The 23,901-nt window shown below is 43.9% G+C and overlaps 1 protein-coding gene across 1 annotated transcript in view; it reads left to right on the top strand.

Moving 5' to 3' along the window:
• LOC126413243 (uncharacterized) overlaps nucleotides 1-13,366 on the top strand; it is a 161,767-nt gene extending 148,401 nt beyond the window's left edge. Inside the window, exon 8 of the mRNA XM_050083143.1 lies at nucleotides 13,281-13,366. Coding sequence (XP_049939100.1) covers nucleotides 13,281-13,366 — 86 coding nt within the window. The remainder of the gene's footprint in view (nucleotides 1-13,280) is intronic.
• Nucleotides 13,367-23,901: the final 10,535 nt, after the last annotated feature.

Genomic DNA, 23,901 nt, shown 5'->3' with positions numbered 1-23,901 from the left:
CATCACTAAGCACTGTTTCGTTTAAAAACGTGTCTCTTTGCACAAAAAGTACACTTTCTAAGTGTACCGATTCCGTGAAAACAGCACAACAATAGCACTTTCCATTTCCGCAATATTTCCAGTGGAACGTTTAGGAAATTCAAACTACTCGTATATATGGAATACCTTCCCCAGAATCTGTCAGTTTATAGCCCTTAAGAGTACCACTGCGATGACGTCGGCGATACAGTTGGATTAGTGCTTCATAATGACGCACGTAACACGAACAGTGGTTTTATTCAAACACCGAAAACTGTACGTGCCAGATCGGCTTAAGGAGCGCAAGTGGGCATCCACGACTCATCCTGTTCACTCTAACATATGGAATGGAAAACAATTGTCAAAAAATGGATATTTACTCTCCTTCTCCTATTGTATGGGGTACATTTTCTATCAACGACCACGGTTGCAAACCGCAGATAGCAGTGGAGAGCATTTCGCCCTCAATGGGAGGAGCAGGTGGACACCTACCTCAGAAGGGCAAGAGGGCTGGCAGGCGGGAGTGCCACCCGCTGCTGTAGTCAACCCGTAGACCCAATGTGGCCGATCTCTGTTCTCCCACTGGTTGGCTTTGAACTTTCTGAAGGAGTTACTTCCCCAGCAGTCCTGTGGATCCCTGACTTAGCGGAATCGAGTGTGGGATCCATCCCCATAGCTGCGGAGCTGCGTATATAACTTACATCACGCCACTAAGGCCCAGTGGTAGTAGCAAGAAAAATATTTGGAAAATTTGAAAAAGTAATTACTGCTCTTTTTCACCCGTAAAACCACTTTGGGCTGCACAAAATGTCATATGCATTGTCAAGTCTGTAGCCACTGTATCACGATTTCTCTCTCTGACTGGACCAACGTCTGTGAAAGTATAAGTTTACTGGTTTTCAATATCATCGCCCATCACTGGGAGTAATAAGTGGGTACCTTGAGTGCACTTGTCATGTTTTTAATGCACAAACTTTCTACGAAATAATTGAATTAATTATAATATATAAACTTTTCTATACAAGATCCTATATGAAAGAATCAAGGAGCAATTAGAACAGGAGTTAGGGGGATATCATGGAGGTTTCAGACCATGGTGAAGCTGTGCAGAGCAGATAATTAGTTTAAAATTGATGACATACCACAAGAAACGGAACAAACCTCTGCCAATAACATTTGTAGATTTCAAGAAGGCATATTACTGTCTCCACAGACCTTCAGTATTAAAATTTTAAGATATCTAGGACTCCATCCGAAACTAATCAAAATAATACAACTCACTCTAACCAACACCAAATCAAAAGTGAAGTTTAGAGGAGAAATTTCGGAACCATTCCTCAAAAACAGGCTGAAGACAAGGTGACTGCCTATCACCATACTGTTCAACTGTGCACTGGAATACATAATGAGAGAATGGTACAAGGACAATCCAAAGATGATAAGAATTGGAAGTGCTAAAGATGATATTAGCTTAAACTGCTTGGGATTCGCTGATGATCTTGCTCTCCTGGCCCACACCGTTCAAGAAACCGGGCAACAAGTAAAATCACTACAAGAAATAGCAGAGAAAGTAGGCCTTAGAATATCATTTGAAAAAACGGAGATTATGCTAACTGATCCACCACTTGCAAACAAAATTACAATAGAACAGGAAATCAAAATTGTTGATAAATTTAAATATTTAGGCGAAATAATAACATACAATCTAAATGAGAAGCCATCATGTCAGAATAGAATAAAAAACTGAACTACGCAAGTTACATTACCAAAACTACATACAAAAAAAAAAAAAGCCTATCTATAGATGCAAAATTAAAACACTACAAAACAGTTACACAACCAGAAATAACGTATGCAGCTGAAACAATCTTCGAAACAACTAATACAGCAGAAATTGACAGAATACTAAAAATAGAAAGAAGAATAATTAGGACATGTATAAATAAACAGTATAAAATAAATGGACATTGGAGAATAGCATCAAATGAAACAGTATATAAGAAAATAGAACCAGTCATGAGCACGAACAGGAAGAAACGCATCTCATTCTTTGGACATCTCATGAGAACTCCAGAAAACAGAACTAGTAAAAAAAAATTACAAAAATTGTGGAATATGGATCACAGAAATTAAGGAAGATATAAAAGAACTCCAAATTACAGTAGATGACCTAAAAAACAAGACAGAGAAAACCAGAATACTGCAAGACCCGCAAACAGATGAAAATCAATAAAAGGAGTACAGGAAGAGTGGTCTCAGATGAAGAAAGAAAGAAAATATCTGAAAGAATGAAGAAATACTGGGCAGACAGAAGAGCAAAACACCTTTCACATAAGTATAGACTCTAATAATTATATTACCTAAATATCATATAAGTTACTGTTGAGCCCAACTGTATCCCTGTGTAACAACTTGTTTACAACTTTGTATTTTTGACTAGAGTGCTCAAATGAAGACCATAAAATAAATAATAATAATAATAACAACAATATAAACTTTTTAATGAGATAAAAATCTTCGATTATTTATTTTATAAAGAGTTTTTACAAACTAATATAATATAATATAGTACAACACAATCAGTTAAGTTAATTCGTAAAAAAAGGTTGTGCATTGAAAACATGCCAGGTGCAACCAATGCACCCATTTACTACTGTTGGGTTCAGTTACTGTTAGTATTGTTTATTCAACGAAAGAAAGATCTATTCGATTAAAATGTGGAATCATTAAGACAGCACATCATCTTGCACACCTTGTTTACTGATAAAAATTCCCGCCTATGGTGACATCTTTTGGTCACTCCCCTCTCTCCCCCACACCCCCCACTCTAATGGTCCCACGAACACTTCACATTGCCGTCCACACGAAACAATAACAAAAGTCTCAACCTTGATAAACCCCTAAGCCCAGAGAAAAAGAAAGATTTATCTGATATCAAGTACGTGCACTCCGCATCCACTTCTTCTGGAGATCTCTCTCCAACGAATTAGTCCTTGGTTAGCCTCATCCATCCACAAAATTCCTTAGGCATGAATCCTTAGCGCCCAATCTAAAAACATACCAAGTCTAAACATCTAATAGCTAATTGTTAGGAAAGATTCCATCGTTACAAAAATCACAAATCCCGATTTTCAAATGATTAATCTTTGGCGTTTACCCAATTTCATTGCTGTCAACCAGGGTGGTGAACATGAGATACAGTGGAGAACACCGAGGGAATGAAATTTCCATCCCAGTGTCCAAATCCGCAAAATCCTCCATATACAAGGGTTGGAACTTTAATAATGGCAACTATTTATTTACAGCTCGTACAAACAGATACGTGTTTCAAAATTACACTGACCTTCAAAGCAGTCACCAGCATTGTGTATAACCTGTTTCCAGCGATGCAGAAGTCATAGGATACTCTTAGCAGTGCCAGTTGTATTGACAGTTCGAGCGGCGCGGTCTATTGCCCGACGAATTTGTAGCAGTTCTGAAGCGAAGGCTGTGAAGTGTTTCCATCAGTTTAGAACTCCAACTCACGAGGGCTTACGTCAGGGGGGAGCAGAAGGTGATATAGCACTTAGCAGCCCCATCAGTAAGAGCTTGCACTGTACATGCTTAAGCATTGTCCTGCAAAATGATGGTCAGGTCCTGCAGAAAGCGTCAGCACTTCTGTCTCTATGCTGTCCATCATTGGAACACAACCTGCGACCAGCTTAGAGACAGAAGTGGTGATGCTTTCTGCAGGACATGACCATTATTTTGCAGGACAATGCTCAAGCACGTTCAGTGCAAGCTGTTACTGATTTGTTTGACTGATTGGGCTGCTAACTGCTGTACCACCTACTCCACTCCCCGGGCTTAAGCCTCCGTGAAGGCTTTCTAAAGTGAAGGAAACACTTCACGGCATTCGCTTCAGAACTGCTACAAATTTGTCGCACGCCACTCGAACTGTCAACACAAAGGCCACCGCTAAGAGTATCCTATAACTTCCACATTGCTGGCAACAGGTTATACATAATGCTGGTGACTGCTTTGAAGGTCAGTAAAACAGTGAATCACGCATCTATTTTGTACGAGCTTTACATAAATAGTTGCCACTATTAAAGTTCCAACCCTAGTACACAATAATTCCCTTATATTTATCGAAAGAAATGGTTCAAATGGCTCCGAGGACTATGGGACTTAACATGTGACGTCATCAGTCCCCAAGGACTTAGAACTACTTAAACCTAACTAGGCTAAGGACAGCACACACATCCATGCCCGGGGCAGGATTCGAATCTGCGGCCATAGCAGTTCCAGACTGAACCGCCTAGAACCGCTCGGCCACCGCTGCCGGCTTATTTATCGAATCCACATGCACAACATATTGTATTAACAACGAAGCCTTGATTCACATGGTGAATGGAGAGTTTCTCCCTCAAATTTTGTCAGACCATTTTTATTTCACAGATCATTTTTTTTTTTCAAAAACACATTCCTACATTTTAAAAAATAATCTGGACAGTCATCTTTGCATTTTTCCAGCATTTTGTATGATGTCCCTGATTATGAAGACACTCTTCAACTCGTCTACCGAAAATATCTGAGAGCACTACAGTCTCTTCGAGGACCATTGAGTTCCAATCCTCCTGAACGTTTGAAGTAAACTGGTCTCTGTTACATGGATGAGGTTCTTTGAAGGCTGCATCCTCTAGTATGGCCCAATTTTTAATAATGTCATTCTCGAAAAAAGGTGGAAAACACAAATACCCACAGAACAGTACAGAAAGTTAAATATTCAGTTAAATAAACAATGTGTGAATCTAATAAATTGAAGAAAATTATATTGTCATACACTTTTTTTCACTCTAATTAAAATTTAGGGAGAAGATAAATTGTTTTCCAGCTCTTTTTTTAGGTTAGAACATATGAAAACCTAAAAAATACTGAATGAAAAATTTCACTAGCCAACAAATTTTTTCTTTTTTTCTGTAACTGGCATGAGAGCAGCTAATCTCTATGTTTTTAGGTGTGCTGACAAAGAAAATTAGCTCTCGTTTTAAAGTTATGATAACTTTCTTACCCATATTAACTTATGCATGTATTATCCGTTGGAGAAAGGTCACTGAAGTTGCTACCGCTCTTTGCCTGGCGTTTGTACATTCCTGCTGGTGATTCGCTGATTAGAGTTCAGCAGTAACCGGGCAAACGTTGATGCACTCCACTTTCCCTGGTACCTCATTTCCGTGCCTGAAATTTGCTGCTGGAAGAGTTCTCTGTGCTCGTCGGTTGCAGCGCCACAGTTGTCAGGAAAGAAGTCCAGGTGGAAATCTAGGAAACATAACAGTGAGGACATGTTGCACCCGAGTCTACTGTAGCAATGCATAAGATTGGCTACAAGGTCCTTATAGTTTTGTGCCCGCTTACTTACTACCAAGTTTGTAGACACTTGAACAAACGTGTCCTAAGCCAACTTTTCACCACCTCTCAGGATGATGCTGAAGTGCTCATCTTTGTACAGTTTAGATGCCTGTGGACCCCTGAAGACCCCTCTTATTTTCGCCTCACTAAGACATGGAATTTCTCGCGCAAATAGAGAAATCCTTCCCCAGCTTTTTTTTATCCATAGTAGACCAACGAAGATTCCCCAGTTTTGTCCATGGGCTTAATGAAGTTTCTCATTAGGCCCAATTTTATATGAAGAGCAGGGAGAAATATGTTCTTGGGTTCCACAAATGCATAGTGCATAACATTGTGAGATCCTGGTTCAGATGATTGATGCATACGCCAATATTTCTTTTTATATTGAAGTACTTTGGTGCTACTCTCTCAGAGGCACAGGAAGCAACAGAAATTCGTGCAGCAATGTTATAGCCTGAGTAATATCCCTATGACTTTCAAATCTCCGGATATCTGCCATTTAAGTTCGTCATAGTTCACTACCAATAACTATTGTTTCATGTTACCATACACAAGGGGCATTCAAAAAGAAACGAGCTAGAGACATAATTCCAGAAATCAGTACTTGTATGTTAGAAGTATTGACCCTGGCTGTTGAGACACTTGTCCCACAGGACACAAGGCGGTGAATGGCTGTCTCATAAAATTCCCGGGACTGCGATGTTAACCAGTTCCGCATGTACAGCTGGACGTCGTCGTCCAATGTGAATCGGAAAAGTTATGCTGACGATCTTTTTTGACCAATATGGCCCCCGTCTGATTCACTTCCTGCAGCACGGTACAACAGTGAATGTACAGCATTACTCGGAAATCTTGACCACCCTTCGGCAAGCGATCAAATCAAAACGACCAAGCAATCTCACCCGTGGGGTCATTCTGCTCCACGACAATGCAAAGCCTCATACGGCCAACACAGTCGCGGCACTCCTGCAGCAATTCAAATGGGAGGTTCTCGGCCACCCTCCATACAGTCTGGACCTCTCACCCTGTGATTACGCCATTTTTGGTCCCCTTAAAAAGGCTCTGAGGGCAAAATAATTTTGGGGGCGTAACAAGACAGCTACGCCACACTGAAGTAGCCGAAAGGCACGCGTAATCTCACTTAGGCTAGATAGCGGTCTGAAACAGGATACGTAATGAATGGTAGTAAGAAACGTACGTAGCTGCTATTATACTTAACTTTTAATCCTTCATTGGTATACAGCATTGCTTGAGGATACAAGTGAGACTCTATCTTAAAATGGTTAATGGCGCCTTGCTAGGTCGTAGCCATTGACTTAGCTGAAGGCTATTCTAACTGTCTCTCGGCAAATGAGAGAAAGGCTTCGTCAGTGTAGTCGCTAGCAAAGTCGTCGTACAACTGGGGCGAGTGCTATCCCGTATCTCGAGACCTGCCTTGTGGTGGCGCTCGGTCTGCGATCACACAGTGGCGACACGCGGGTCCTACATGTACTAATGGACCGCGGCCGATTTAAAGCTACCACCTAGCAAGTGTGGTGTCTGGCGGTGACACCACATTCCTCCCCCGCAAATCGGCGAACGGTCGTGTTATAAGGCTTCCGCCCGCCGTGGGGAGGACCCCATGTTGACGTATGCGATCAGGTGGGGAGCCTAACAAGAGGCGAGGCTGTGCCACCTGCACCCGGCCATTCGGTCCGAGGGGAGCTAGGAAACGCCTGAAAACCTAGTCCAGGGTGCACGTCAACATGCGGTGTATGCGCCCGTAAAGAGACAGGAGGGGCCGAAGGGTCGACCTCCTTCGCGTCGGGGTATCCGACGCGCGATGACGTCATGTGGTCCGGAGCGGGCAAGAGTTCCATGGCGGAGGACAGCTGGTCACGGGAAGCGATCGGCGGCGCGTGACCCAGGGAGGCGCTTGGCGGCTGCAGCGAAGCGTCGAATGCGGGCGGCGCCGGAGGGAGAACAGGCGGCGGCGGCGGCGGCGGCTGCGGCGGCGCGTCGCCATGGGGCAAAATGGAAGGCATCGTCGGTAACACCTGGGGATGAGGCGAGCCAGTAGATGGGACCCCAGGGCGCTGACCGGACGGCACCGTCGCTGAAAGCAGACGGGGAGCGGCAGAACCCGGGCGACGACAGAGGCGCAGCTGATTGAGATGCCGACGCACCTCACCAGAGGCCCCCAAAACCAAATACATCGCACGGCCGAGGCAGCGAAGAATGCGCCCTGCGAGCCAACGCCGTGAACCTCGATAGTTGCGATAGAATACAACGTCGCCTGGAGCAAAAGCAGGAGTCTGCCGCTGCACAGGAACCTGATGCGGCGGGTGCAGCAAAGATATCAAGGTTCGATGAGGACGACTGTGGAGCAACTCAGCCGGCGAGCGACCATCTCGGGGCTGAGAGCGATACGATGACAAAAAGAGCAACAACGCGTCCTCCCGAGAATGCGACTCTTTCAACTTCAACATCTGTGACTTGAAAGTCCGGACCAATCGTTCAGTGGCACCGTTTGACTGAGGCGAAAACGGCGCGGATGTCAGATGTTGAATACCATGGGCCTGGCAGAATGACAAATTCTGCGGACATGAATTGCGGGCCATTGTCGGAAACAATAGTCTACGGAAGACCTTCAATACAAAAGATAGCCGACAACGCTTGGATGGTGGCAGATGACATCGTGGAAGACATCCGGACAACAAAAGGAAAATTACTGAATGAATCGACCAGAACCAACCATCGAGCATTCAAGAATGGACCAGCAAAATCGATGTGCAAGCGTTGACAAGGGGAAGTGGCTTTTTGGCCATGCAAAGACTTTCCGCGGCGGTGCGGATTGTTGTTCGGCACACGCCATGCAAGAAGAACACATATTCGTAATCGCAGCATCGATTCCGAACCAAGTACAGTGCTGACGAGCAAGTTGTTTCGTTCGCACTATACCCCAATGTCCTTGGTGAAGAAGCTGTAAAACAGAGGACTGTAACGAACGTGGGGCCACGACTCTGGACTGATCATTATCAGAACGCAACAACAAAACACCACGTCGAACAAAAAGTCTCTCCTTATGAGCAAAAAATCGGCGAACCAACGGATCCTCGATCCGAGACTTTGACAAAGGCCATTGTGTAGCAACAAAAAGCAAAACGGTAGCAAGGACCGGGTCAGCAGCTGTGGCTGTAGCTACACGACGAAAATCAATCGGAAACGATTCGACCACTTCATCGGTTTCCGCATCAATGAACATGCAAGCAAGTTCAGAAGAATCGAATGCTGTATCCTCAGCAACAGGCAAACGGGACAACGCATCGGCGTTTCCGTGCTTAGCAGTGGACCGATACAAGATATCGTAGCGGTACTGCGAGAGGAAAATAGACCAGCGAATGAATTTCTGCGCTGTACATGGAGGTACAGGCTTGTTCGGATGAAAAAGCGATGTCAAAGGTTTGTGGTCTGTGATGATGGTAAAGTGACGACCATACAAGAAATCATGGAACTTAGTAACACCAAACACGAGAGCCAAAACTTCTTTCTCTATCTGTGAATAATTTCTTTGCACAGACGAGAGCAATTTTGACGCAAAGGCAATAGGGCGATCATGCGACCCATCTTTGTGCGCAAGCACAGCACCGATCCCGAAATCCGATGCATCTACCATCAACGAAAGGGGTTTCTGGGGATCGAATGGCGTAAGGCAAGTATTTGAAAGCAACGCCGATTTCAACTGGCGAAAGGCGCGTTCGCATTCCGTCGTCCAGACGAACGGAACACCCTTACGGCGTAAGCGATGAAGCGGAGCTGAAATGGAAGAGGCATTGCGCACATTCACTCACACCTTGTGATGCTAAATCGTTTAATGTTCCTGCGACCTCATCCCGCAATGCGTGGGGAATATTGCGGGCTCTGAAAAATTTCGGTTGCGCGTTTACTTTCAGTTCCAAATGTGCTTCATAATTCTTAGCGCAACCTAAGCCCGGTGCAAAAATGTCTGCAAATTCTTCACACAGACGAGAAACACTGTCTGAAGGCACAGTCTGATTCACTGATAGGACCTGATTTACAATAGACATGTTAAACAATTGAAATAAATCTAAACCAAACAAGTTCACTGCAGTAGAAGAACGAAGAACGTAAAATGACACAAGTTTTGTTTGTCCCTTGTATGTTGCAAGAAGAGTGCACTGTCCTAACACAGGGATCTGCTGTCCTGAATATGTAGTGAGCTTAACAGTTGCGGCACGCAACGGAGGTTTGCCCAGTTGTTTGTACGTGTCATGATTGAGCATGAAACTGCAGCTCCGATATCGAGCTGGAATGGTATCAGTTTGCCATTAAAGTCCAAATCTACAAAAAGTTTATTGTCCTGCCGACGACAAGAGCGACTGTCTCGTGCAATTTGAACTGATACAGGTACAGCATCACTTGCTAATTGACGTGATTTCCGGCGGCGTCGACGCACACTTTTTGTGGGTCGAACACAGTCACAGTTAGAGACAGTGGCACTGGACGAAGTGGAATTAACTACATGAATGTCCATGGGCGAAGGTTCACGAGCCTGAGTATTCTTGGTTCGATTCTGGCGCGAAGCAAAGGGCCGGGAAGGATTATGATTGTCTGATCTGAGCCTTTTCTGGCAAACACTTTGAACATGTCCTTTCTTATTACAGAAAAAGCAAATAGCTTGGCGTGACGGGCAAGTGTCACGCAAATGTCTAGTAGCACACCGCGGGCACGATTTCACTGCATTTGTATGCTGGCGCGGCACACCTGGTTTAGAGCGTGGCGGCAGCTGCGCAGACGTGCGCGAGGGCAGTTTACCGGGCCGCGCAGCGCGCCCGGCTGGCCGGTTAATGTTACACACGGCTGGCGAAGTTTCAAATGATTCCTGAGCATAGTCAAGTGTGTCTTGTCTATCCAATATGTCTATCACTTGCTGAAGGGAGGAATTAACTAGTTTCAAAATTTGCTCCCATATACGAACATCAGAAACGTTCTGTGCAATTGCATCACGTACCATTGTATCTGAATAAGGGAGTCCACATTCACACTCAAAAGCACAATCCCTTGTAAGGCCTTGCAATGTTGCAACCCACTCCCTATTAGTCTGACCGGCCGTACGTTTTGTACGAAAGAAAGTATACCTTTTTGCAACGACATTGACTGTTTCTTTGAAATAGGCGTCCAATGCCGACAAAATTTCCTCGTAGGACAGAGTCACTACGTCTCGGCGGGGAAACAATTTCACTATCACACGGTACGTTTGCACCCCTACACACGACAATAAGTGAGGCTGCCGCTCGTTACCTTGAATTCTGTAGGCGGCGAGATGAAATCCAAACTGGCGTGACCACTCGGTCCAAGATTCTTGCGCCGCATCAAAATTGCGAAACGGCGGTGCAACTGCATGTTGTGGCTGCGGTAGCGGTGGAGCGGCGGCTGCCGCATCGTTTTGCATTGCACGTTGACCCTGGACGAGCTGTCCAAGGGCATCTGATAACGCCTGCGTCTGCTGATTCTGCAAGCGATAAAATTCGGACAGTACATCTGGCGAAGCCATGACAAGTAAATGTAAGCAATTAGAAAGAACAACACCCTTTCCGTTGACTCGTCGCCAACTGTTGTGGCGTAACAAGACAGCTACGCCACACTGAAGTAGCCGAAAGGCACGCGTAATCTCACTTAGGTTAGATAGCGGTCTGAAACAGGATACGTAATGAATGGTAGCAAGAAAAGTACGTAGCTGCTATTATACTTAACTTTTAATCCTTCATCGGTATACAGCATTGCTTGAGGATACAAGTGAGACTCTATCTTAAAATGGTTAATGGCGCCTTGCTAGGTTGTAGCCATTGACTTAGCTGAAGGCTATTCTAACTGTCTCTCGGCAAATGAGAGAAAGGCTTCGTCAGTGTAGTCGCTAGCAAAGTCGTCGTACAACTGGGGCGAGTGCTATCCCGTATCTCGAGACCTGCCTTGTGGTGGTGCTCGGTCACACAGTGGCGACACGCGGGTCCGACATGTACTAATGGACTGCGGCCGATTTAAAGCTACCACCTAGTTAGTGTGGTGTCTGGCGGTGACACCACGCTATTCATCTTGGAACACGACACCCACCTGTACGTGCGGAACTGGGAACATCGCAGTCCCGGGAATTTTATGAGACAGCCATTCACCGCCTTGTGTCCTGTGGGACAAGTGTCTCAACAGCCAGGGTCAATACTTCTGACATACAGGTACTGGTTTCTGTAATTATGTCTCCGGCTCGTTTCCTTTTGAATCCCCCTTATATTTCTTTCATTTAATGTGCATAGCCAATCGTAATAGATGGTATCACGTTGTCATTATGCTGCAGCAAACATTGGAGACTTATTTTGGTGGAGTCAATGCACAAGGTACTGGCAGAAGTAAAGCTGTGAGTACCGGGCGTGCGTCGTGCTTCGGTAGCTCAGTTGGTAGAGCACTTGCCCGCGAAAGGCAAAGGTCCCGAGTTCGAGTCTCGGTCGGGCACACAGTTTTAATCAGCCAGGAAGTTTCATATCAGCGCACACTCCGCTGCAGAGTGAAATATCTCATTCTGGAAGGTGAAAGGATATCAATGATACGATTCGCTGATGACATTGCTATCCTGAGTGAAAGTGAAGAAGAATTAAATGATCTGCTGAACGGAATGAACAGTCTAATGAGTACACAGTATGGTTTGAGAGTAAATCGGAGAAAGACGAAGGTAATGAGAAGTAGTAGAAATGAGAACAGCGAGAAACTTAACATCAGGATTGATGGTGGCGAAGTCAATGAAGTTAAGGATTTCTGCTACCTAGGCAGTAAAATAACCAATGACGGACGGAGCAAGGAGGACATCAAAAGCAGACTCGCTATGGCAAAAAAGGCATTTCTGGCCAAGAGAAGTCTACTAATATCAAATACCGGCCTTAATTTGAGGAAGAAATTTCTGAGGATGTACGTCTGGAATACAGCATTGTATGGTAGTGAAACATGGACTGTGGGAAAACCGGAACAGAAGAGTATTGAAGCATTTGAGATGTGGTGCTATAGACGAATGTTGAAAATTAGGTGGACTGATAAGGTAAGGAATGAGGAGGTTCTACGTAGAATCGGAGAGGAAAGGAATATGTGGAAAACACTGATAAGGAGAAGGGACAGGATGATAGGACATCTTCTAAGACATGAGGGAATGACTTCCATGGTACTAGAGGGAGCTGTAGAGGGCAAAAACTGTAGAGGAAGACAGAGATTGGAATACGTCAAGCAAATAATTGAGGACATAGGTTGCAAGTGCTACTCTGAGATGAAGAGGTTAGCACAGGAAAGGAATTCGTGGCGGGCCGCATCAAACCAGTCAGTAGACTGATGAAGAAAAAAAAAAAAAAAACAAACTTTATAGTGACCACCTCCACTATCTACGCTTCAGTAACGTTTTCTTCCATCACACGACCAGAACACAGTTTCTAACAGACTGAAAATACGCTTAAGTGAATCGTGCTCCACTCTTCGCTTCCTCTTCCTCTTGCCCTTGTTGCTACGCGCACAGATCGTAAATAGCGACAAAATACACACAGCTATCGTTGTCTGAATCTTCATCAATCTATCTACCATCAGCACCGATTCCGAAGCCTATATGGAGAGAGATTGACAACGAATACTGATAAAATATACTTATAATTAAATGTACCCCCACCTTTGACTTGGAAACGAGAGTTAATTCGAGTTTTTCATTGTCGTTTTCGTTTTTAGCCTAGTCGATATAGTTAACAAACATTTAGTTCACTTCAGATATGTTTTCACTGTTTCTTAGTCTCTTCAGTAGCCCACTAGGCACAGGTGTGTTTAATGTCGGACATTTATCTTCTTATTAGGAGAGCAACACAACAACAACACATGTCAGCAGCAGACAAGACTGTGGGAATGTGTTTGCAGTGGTTCACCAAGTAATACACAGTAGCATGAAGTTCATGCTCCCAGGAGCATCTCTTGTTATAGAGCATTACCATCTACATAGAGCATCAAACTTCGGTGGCTCTGTTTATAAAAAAGAGAGGAGCTTTATGTCCACTCTGTACTATCGCTTCAATCTTTTACTAACGTCGAAATCCCAACCAAAAATTGCAAACGTCAAAAATGCTTCCCATATGATGCCAATCTGACTCAAAATGGCAGAAATTGTCCATCACATCCCCTTCACAAACAAAACCACCCACACAGACGATACCCAAATGTACCATTCTTACTCACATGGATCACCTACAACTAGTCCCATTTCGTAAATACGAAGTAAAGGCATCATCCTCTAACCCAAACTTGTCTACCATCCCTTTCATGAAAGACATTAATTGTAGTACCACTGTGTACCACAATATTCAGTCCATTTGAACGTCAACATATTGTGCAGTAGAGAATGATAACAATCACACTAACCATCCATATTATTCTCTAAGTCACCTAATCCCAAACCCCATTCTGCCTCCTTCCCAGCTACCGGAAAACACTAGTTTAGAGTCTTTACCTGACCCTGCTTTGTCATCTGACACATCATGGCATAGCAGCAGTATAATATCCTGTCAATAATATCTGCCCTCTCAGCTCCAAGAAAATTCTCTTCACTCACATGTTACCTCAATACAACATCCAAGCACTAACGAAACATTCTTGCAGCCACACTACACTATCCAGTTTCCATCATACTCTCTACAAAGCACAGAGGAACACTAGCATATATCCTGAGGTACGACTGCCATTCGCTGCCTGCGAGGTACCCCTTATTTTAGCATCTCACTTTTACTGTTTACCTGAATAATCTAACATTAATCTGTGCCACCACATCTGAAACTGCGACTTCTTTGTCAATCATTTTCAACTATGTTACTGCCACAGACCTTACCATCCATAGCCACTCCCCTGCCACATTTGTGCGAGTGTGTCAGTTGTTTGAGTCTACAAGTTTATCAGATTACCTTACATCAAAACACCCAACCTGGCAGCAACACTATTCTACATACCACACTTTCCTAAACTTGCCTCCTTGGATGTATTGCTGCACGTGTCCTCAATCCAGTTAAAAGTGATCACCACCCTTCTCACAATCCTCTACACCACACCTAACAGACCAAACCCAACCGCCAACCCCGACAAAAATTCATACAACAATTCTCTCACAGGACTTGGATGGTGTACAGGAACTGCATCCATAGCCACTTTCAAAGTCACCCTATTACCCTGTGCCATACCTCACCACATCCATTCTTCAAGATAATTGTCTCAAATCATATCTGCCCATACTCTCTTCAAGCGCTACACTTCTCTTACAAATTCCACATGCTTTACTGATCCTTCTTCCAAATGCTACTTCTAACTACAGCGGCACACCTGTAACCTTGTTCAGGACTAGAAATTGTGAAACTGATGACAGATATGTGCAAAAATAAGACCGTACTGCTCATAAACTCAAAAAAGTACTGTTAAGGTTTACTCCCCCACGTTATCCTCTCTTCGACCATAACCAGTCATTGCCAAACAACCTGACGTCAGAGCCTCACATCTCGAAGACATCCTCGCTGCACCATCTGCCCACTCTACAGCTCAGTATGTCCATCAGCGCATATGTACCACCGTCCCTTCCTCCCACTTTACAATACCTGACCACAGTGGCACAAAACAAATTAAATGCAGTAATTACAGCACAAGACGTTAGCGCAACACATTGCAGAAAATACAAAACAGAGTCTGCTCGTGACTCCATTACATGTCGTCACCTCAAGAAAATCGTCTTACCCTTCCTACTAGCACAATGCACGTTGTAATATGCCATCCTGTATACAGATTTCTATCCCATGTCATAGAAGACATGCACAATATTCCTCGTCCTTAAACCTGATAAATGTCCCTGTGAATTCCTATCCGACAAACCTGTTAACCTTACTTCCATCTTCAGTAAGCTGCTTCAACCGATCCTAACCCAGAACATCTACAAAAAATTAAAACACTACCTACGCCTACACGACATCCAGTATGGCTCCCATCACAAGTACCTCACAGATTACAAGCTTCTTATCCTTATCTACTGCCTTTTCCTATAATGAAAAAAGGCTGTTCTGCTTATTTTTCTTTCCTCAGAAAATGAGACACCTTTGACCAAGTATGGTATACTAGTCCCATGTTTAAACTGCAGATATGTGCTCTTCCAAACAATTATGTCTGCCATGTAGCTTCTTGCCTGACGCACTCACTGTAGATCTTACCCACCAGCGTACCTTCATCTGCCTACATGGGTGCCCCTACACAGCTGATAGTCACCATTCATCTGCTCTGTCTGCTCCATCTTGCCGAAAACACCGACTTCCTTGACTGAGCCAGCTTCCCGCTCCCCCCTAGCCCAACGCCACCTCAAGCTTCCTAACGTCCCCTCCAGAACTTCCTCAATAACTTCCCCTTTTGATGTTGCCTCTGTTACCTCAAAATCTATTACATTATAAAGCTTCGCAGTTCTTGTCATAGGAAATATTAAACATCGTTTGCCTCTCTCTGACTTCCAGTGCACCATACATAAACGCTCCATCCACCTTACTATCACACTAAAGTATGCTGTACTACATGCCGCCATAGCTGAAGCTGTTAACACATGCCTGTACAGTCAGCAGTCGCAGTCGATTTGAAGAAATTAGTTCAGAAACAGGCGGTGGAAGAAATTTTCACCACCACTATTTGTCCAGCACTGGGAAGGAGGAAGGAAGTGTAAAAACTGCTTACCACCAGACTTTGCACTAATGTTGTGGATAAATTACAAACTTCCGCTCAATATATCGTGGCGTGAGAGCCTGTGGCACTGTTAATGGTAAAGGATAGAATACCGATGAATACAATCCAGGAAAATCGCTGATAGAATTGTCAAGAAGTAGATGTAACCATATAACAACGCCGATAATCTGACACAATTGCTGTCACGAAATCTCAAATTGAAATTAAGTTTATATCTGACCATTATTAATGAAATGTCAGAATGGTTCAAGTGGCTCCGAGCACTATGGGACTTAGCTTCTAAGGTCATCAATCCCCTAGAACTTAGAACTGCTTAAATCTAACTAACCTAAGGACATCACACACATCCATGCCCGAGGCAGGATTCGAACCTGCGACCGTAGTGGTCGTGCGGCTCCAGCTTGTAGCGCCTAGGACCGCTCGGCCACCCCGGCCGGCGAAATATCAGGATATTACACGCAACTGATTACTACTAGAATAACACCAAAAAATGTAATCAGTAAACAAGTAGACAGCAACAGAAATAACAAAATCGCTGATCATCTGTCACAACTGGTGTTACTAAACGTCAACTACAGACAGATTTACTTCTGACTACTATTAAACGAAATGTCAGAACATACTACAAACTGATTATTAGTGCTACATTAACGTAAAATATGGACAGTAACAAATAAAGAGCAACAGAAATAACGATATTGCATGGAAGTCAGGAGTTGAAAGGTATGTAAAATATTATTTGTATGTAACTCACATATAATGCAACAAATGTACCAAAATGTATGAGACTTTCTATTACAGATAACTTTATGATGGTTGTGTAGCTTAAATAGGGCCATAGTAAAAAAAATAATACTTATAACAGCGTAAGTGGTTGTGTTACAATTTGTGTTGACATACCGCCGTACATCATTCTGAGTAATTATGCCTAGACATTTGTCGGTTGTGACCTACCCCAGTGACTTATCATCGACGATTTACTTAAACGACACCGTCCACTGGAGACTGTGTTCATCTACACTACTGGCCATTAAAATTTTTATACCACGAAGATGACGTGCCACAGACGCGAAATTTAACCGTCACGAAGAAGATGCTCTGATATGCAAATGATTAGCTTTTCAGAGCATTCACATAAGGTTGGCGCCGGTGGCGACACCTACAACGTGCTGACATGAGGAAAGTTTCCAACCGATTTCGCATACACAAACAGCAGTTCACCGGCGTTCCCTGGTGAAACGTCGTTGTGATGCCTCGTGTAAGGGGGAGAAATGCGTACTATCACGTTTCCAACTTTGATAAAGGTCGGATTGTAGCCTATCGCGATTGTGGTTTATCGTATCGCGACATTGCTGCTCGCGTTGGTCGAGATCCAATGACTGTTAGCAGAATATTGAATCGGTGGGTTCAGGAGGGTAATACGGAATGCCGTGCTGGATCCCAACGGCCTCGTATTACTAGCAGTCGAGATGACAGGCAGCCACGTCTCGATCCCTGAGTCAACAGATGGGGACGTTTGCAAGACAACAACCATCTGCACGAACAGTTCGACGACGTTTGCAGCAGCATGGACTATCAACTCGGAGGCCATGGCTGCGGTTACCCTTGACGCTGCATCACAGACAGGAGCGCCTGCGATGGTGTACTCGACGACGAACCTGGATGCACGAATGGCAAAACATTTTTTCGGATGAATCCAGGTTCTGTTTACATCATCATGATGGTCGCATCCGTGTTTGGCGACATCGTGGTGAACGCACATTGGAAGCGTGTATTCGTCATCGCCATACTGGCGTATCACCCGGCGTGATGGTATGGGGTGCCATTGGTTACACGTCTCCGTCACCTCTTGTTCGCATTGACGGCACTTTGAACAGTGGACGTTACATTTCAGATGTGTTCCGGCCGTGGCTCTACCCTTCATTCGATCCCTGCGAAACCCTACATTTCAGCAGGATAATGCACGACCGCATGTTGCAGGTCCTGTGTGGGCCTTTCTGGATACAGAAAATGTTCGACTGCTGCCCTGGCCAGCACATTCTCCAGATCTCTCACCAATGGAAAACGTCTGGTCAATGGTGGCCGAGCAACTGGCTCGTCACAATACGCCAGTCACTACTCTTGATGAACTGTGGTATCGTGTTGCACGGGCAGCTGTACCTGTATACGCCATCCAAGCTCTGTTCGACTCAATGCCGAGGCGTATCAAAGCCGTTATTACGGCCAGAGGAGGTTGTTCTGGGTACTGATTTCTCAGGATCTGCCGGCCGCGGTGGCCGTGCGGTTCTAGGCGCTTCAGTCCGGAACCGTGGGACTGCTGCGGTCGCAGGTTCGAATCCTGCCTCAGGCATGGATGTGTGTGATGTCCTTAGGTTAGTTAGGTTTAAGTAGTTCTAAGTTCTAGGGGACTGATGACCTAAGATGTTAAGTCCCATTTGAACCATTTTTTTTTCTCAGTATCTATGCACTCAAATTGCATGAAAATGTAATCACATGTCAGTTCTAGTATAATATATTCGTCCAATGAATACCCGTTTATCATCTGCATTTCTTCTTGGTGTAGCAGTTTTAATGGCCAGTAGTGTACCTTTGGCCTAGGAGCACCACTTAACCTGCAGCGATCCTTTTGCAGACGAGAAGTGGCAGCTGGATGTCAAGGGCAATGCTACAGTCTCTGTGGACACTGACTGCATCCAGCTGTTGGTGGACACCCTGGACCACCCCACGTGTCCACTGGAAGACCGGCCACCGGAGACCATCGCGCAGCGCCAGCAGTGCCGCGCGCGGCTGTGGGACGACATGGTGCAGAGGTCGCCCCACGTACCCGTCACCAGCTACCTGGCCTACACTCAGAGGACCAATATTAACCTCTGCCTCTTGGCCTGGATGGCTGCCAACTCACTTGGCGTTTGTCAGGACGTCCCCTTTAGTGTAATACAATCCGCGCATGACGCCCGTTGCTATTTTGACAGTCCTGACGACCGATCGTGTATGAAATCGAACGCCACAGACTCCATCTGCTCTGTTTCCAGAGCTATTCTGTTGCTCAAGTGTGAAGATTTTTCCTTCAACAAACGTCACAATGTGTGCACCGTCGACGTTCACAGAAATGGATCGTTCTCCAGGACCATCAGTCCATCTTGGGGACTGGATGTCAAAGCATATGTAGAGCCAACGGAAAGAACACTGAACTACAAATACAGTTTAAGCAGTGCCACCTTGAAATACAAGGACTTTAGACTCGACAGCTTAAAACCATTAGAAATTTCATTTGTAACAGTAAATATTCTTTTCCGGTTCCTGACTGCTGGATTATTCATGTACCTTTCCCATTTTCGTAATTTGCCAGGAAAGATATTATTATCCTATCAGATAACGGGTATAATCCAGATCTTGTGTTCTGAGGTCCTGTACCGCATGGCAGGCGTCCCCGACTTATCGACGGTGGTACTGATCGATAGCGCGCTCACGCTTCTCAGTTGTATCTGGCTAAACACGTTCTGCTACCAAATGTACGCATGCATTCGACATCTCAGGCTTCCTAACGCCCTACCACCTGCTGAAGCGAGAAAGGTATTCCGTCGTCAGGTGCTCTATGCACTAATACCCTGGAGTGCAGTGTGCACAGCCAGTACTGTTTTGGAAAATACGAGCAAATATTATCTGTTCCATAGTCGGATAATATTCCTCGGGGGGATATCGCTCTCGATAGCGTTCAATTTGGTTTGTCTTGGAATCGTGGCATACATGTACCGACGTGCGAAGAATTCTATGAGTAAACTAAAAATTTATAGTAAAGATAAAATTCGCTCGAAGACAGAAGTTCTTTACCTAACAATTAAGACTTTCATCTTAAGTGGGACAGGTGTACTTATTAGAATCGGGTTCCATCAGGCAGAAGGCATAGCACAGTACGTGTATTACGTACATATAGCAACTATGATGCAGGGACCACTGATGTTCGCTCTCTTCATTTGCAACAAAACAACGGTACCTGCTCTCAGGAAGAGGCTGCAAGCGTGGGGGAGCCCAGACGCCATCAGTCCGGGGCAAGAGCTCTGCTCAACGGCCGAGAGGAATCTGAGGAAGAGAACCACTGTGCAGTCTCCGGCTGCAGAATCCTCGCTGTAGTCTCCGAGAACGCTCCACTCAAAGGGCTGTCTCCGCTGTAGACCGTACCAAAGCCAGTGACCAGTGATGATGACCGACCCAGCTGACGTCACAATATTAACTGCGACCAGTCTCCCACAACTAGTGCATCAGTTAGATAATTTGTTCCTTATTTGTAATCATTGTATGTACGTGGTAGGTTTTGTTCACATATTTTAATTCACTGAGGTTCACTAATTACTTCCCAACATTGAATCTGCATGAAAATAAGAGGAAAATGCTTGTCCCATTTCTTCTACCCAGGTTCTTTGACGAAACACTAACACAAACTAAGAAATGTAAATATTTTTTCAGTACCCAACATTTTCCAAAGACGAAAATAATGCAAGAAATTGCTGTTTACGATAAATTACTTTAACCTCCTTTCTATAAAGTGAAGGCAACTGAATGTACTCTTAAAATGCATTTATAGGAATCTCTGTCGTTTCCCCTGATTCATACACAGCTTTTAATACACGTCTCATTTAATCTTACGTCTGGAACTGCGTAATACTTAGTACATACAGCTGCACAGCCACGCCTCATGCTGTGCGAATGAAACAGCCTGTGATTTGATGTTCGATTCGTCCTAGGAATTACTTTTTTCCGTCAGTGTTAAAAGAGTTTCACCTCTTCGTGTGCCTAAAAATTATCGTACTGCACAACATTAAACTCAAGGCTGAGATGGAATTTTTCACAGAAACTATATTTGTGTATATATTTTTTGTTCATCATTAACGCCATTTATATTATGTCAGATATGTAAATTTTATGTAAATGTGTAAAAATTGTACATGTATATGATTTGTAATGCAACTATTGTGCCAAGAAAACTTAATATCAGTGTATAATCAGATGAATGGGGATTTGGATGCAGCTGAATGACATCGTATACCGCTTGTCGAGCTGTTTAGGGGTTCGATTCGACAGAATGGCACAAACAGCCACAGTAAAGGACACCAAAAATTAATCATATGTGTGAAATGTGTTTTGAAGTGAGCGCAGAGATTTAAAGGAGAGCGCCACACGAAACCTGAGTGCAGACATTAGTGAGACGGAATGGCGAGCTGTCGAGCCAGAGACGCATAAAGATACTTTAGAAGACGTTACAAATTAGTGTGTATCCTGGGTGTTAGTCTTCAGTAAGGAAGAATGTTGCTTAAAATGGCATATGTACAAACAGTATTGTGGCAGAATACAGATGTGCCAGAAGTTACATTAAAACTTAGTGAAAGATGTGTGGTTCCATTTGACCATTTCCAGACCTTACATAGGTATCTGCAGTTATAGTTATTATTTACCATAATGACAAAATGACTGTCAAATTACACACTTTGTTACTATAACAAGATGAACACACAGTTTAGAGAAGGATATCGACATAGATTCAGTCTACATCATTTTGTGTTTGCAATTGCTCTTTGATGGTTTTAAGCTTTTAAATACATTATTTAATAATGAATAATATTTGTATTCTCCATGATACAGATACCTATTTCCATTTTCAACACCTTTACCATTTCTCAGTTTTAAGCCAAATGTCATGGTTTTTTCAGTTCTCAAATAGTGTGCTGTGTCTGCACTGTGTGCTTGTACTGTGGATTTATTGTATTTTCCCAATCTGTAGCAGTCGAAGGACACTCCAAGTCTACACATTTCTGCCCGTCTGGCCTACACAAAATACAGTATGTTACACTAGCATAGATGATTTCATAAATGCCAGGCTCTCTATCACCATATTGTAGTGACACCATGGATGTACTATTGAAAAAGTATTAATACAAACATATTAAACTGTTTATGCAATGAAGCTCATAAAATGCAGCCGCAAGATGATCATCACATGTGTAGTTGCAATGCAGTTATACAGTGTACCATCAGCAAGAAATTTTGGGGAAATGAAGTTAGTGACATGGAAATCATGACTGACATCCTGACAAAATGCTAAATGATTACTTTATTTGAACAAAGGCGATGTTAAGTAAATCAACAGTAAAACAATGCAGCACTGTAATCGCTACATCTCAACAACATCAGGAAATACTATTGGATGCCACTTTCTCATCCTCCCCATCCATATTCCTCATGTTCCCCCACTAGAAGCAACTGCAGCAATGATACAGTGCATGAAGTTGTTAACTCATCACATAGTATCACATTAGCATAGAAAACCTTTTTGTCATAAGTATGCAAAAGACTGGTGGATGATGGGCAAACTACCATCAAAATGTGTCACAATACCTTAAATTCAATAAAAAAGCTGCTGTTGTGCAGCATAGGACAGGTAGTACTTGTTTCATTTGGGGATGGATGTTGGTCAGATGAGTTACAGCCATATATATGTACTGGTCATGAGGAGGGAATGGTGCATCCTGCAAATTGTACTCGACACTGGAGCTGAGTGTAAGACCAGAATTTTCTGCTGTTCGGTATGGGCTGCATGATCAAATGACACAGGAAAGAGTATGGTTACATTTTGACAATGTTCTGTGATCTCTTGTATCCTCCTCGATTATTTGGCAGTGTAGAAACCATCACTGCACTAACAAGAGTGCACTTTCACTTGAGCAGCATGGCAACCAACTATGAGGATTGCCTTATAGGTTTCTATAAACTACCAGTAGATGGCACTACTGGTACGTGACAATACTTAGTTTTAATAGTTATCATTTGTGGTTGTTAAAAGAATGGTGCCTCAGAAATAGACACGTCAGACTGTTTACAGTAAGCATTTAAAGTAACAGTGTTTTGAAAAATTGGAAGTCCACATGAAGTTTTTAGTTGGATAGAATTTTTCGCAAATTCATACAGGCCTAGATCAACAATGCTTCAGATAGATTTCTTCAACTTTGTTCCAAAAAGACTTTACACTTGGTTTGCAGAATATGGGCAGAGCCAGGCTTCCATGACGAATTTTGTCAAGGTCAGCTAGAATCAGTTGTTACAAAATAAATAAATAAAAGTCAATGATGTTCACAACACAACTGAAGAGTTTCAGCATATGACCTCTGAAGTGTCGGCAGAAGTGCCAACACCGTGTTGTTTGAGGAAGCCGAAATGCACGCTATAAGCTCACGCAGGATGGCGTGAGGTCTGAAACAGGATGCTTAATGAATGCTATAAAGAAAAGTACGTAGCTTCTGGAATACTTAACTTTAATCCACAATTGGTGAACATTGGTCTTGTTACTGTACATGCTTCATTAGCTACATAGCAAAGGATAAATGGCGCCTTGCTAGGTCGTAGCAATTGACTTAGCTGAAGGCTATGCTAACTATCGTCTCGGCAAATGAGAGCGTAATTCTCAGTGAACCGTTCCTAGCAACGTCGGCTGTACAACTGGGCGAGTGCTAGTAAGTCTCTCTAGACCTGCCGTGTGGCGGCGCTCGGTCTGCTATCACTGATAGTGGCGACACGCGGGTCCGACGTACACTAACGGACCGCGGCCGATTTAAAGGCTACCACCTAGCAAGTGTGGTGTCTGGCGGTGACACCACATTCCTCCCCCGCAAATCGGCGAACGGTTGTGGTATAAGGCTTCCGCCCGCCGTGGAGAGGACCCCATGTTGACGTATG

The sequence above is a fragment of the Schistocerca serialis genome, chromosome 7, assembly GCF_023864345.2.
Source record: "Schistocerca serialis cubense isolate TAMUIC-IGC-003099 chromosome 7, iqSchSeri2.2, whole genome shotgun sequence".
NCBI lineage: Eukaryota > Metazoa > Arthropoda > Insecta > Orthoptera > Acrididae > Schistocerca > Schistocerca serialis.
Note: the sequence above shows the minus strand (reverse complement) of the source record. Positions and strands in the feature narration are given on the sequence as shown.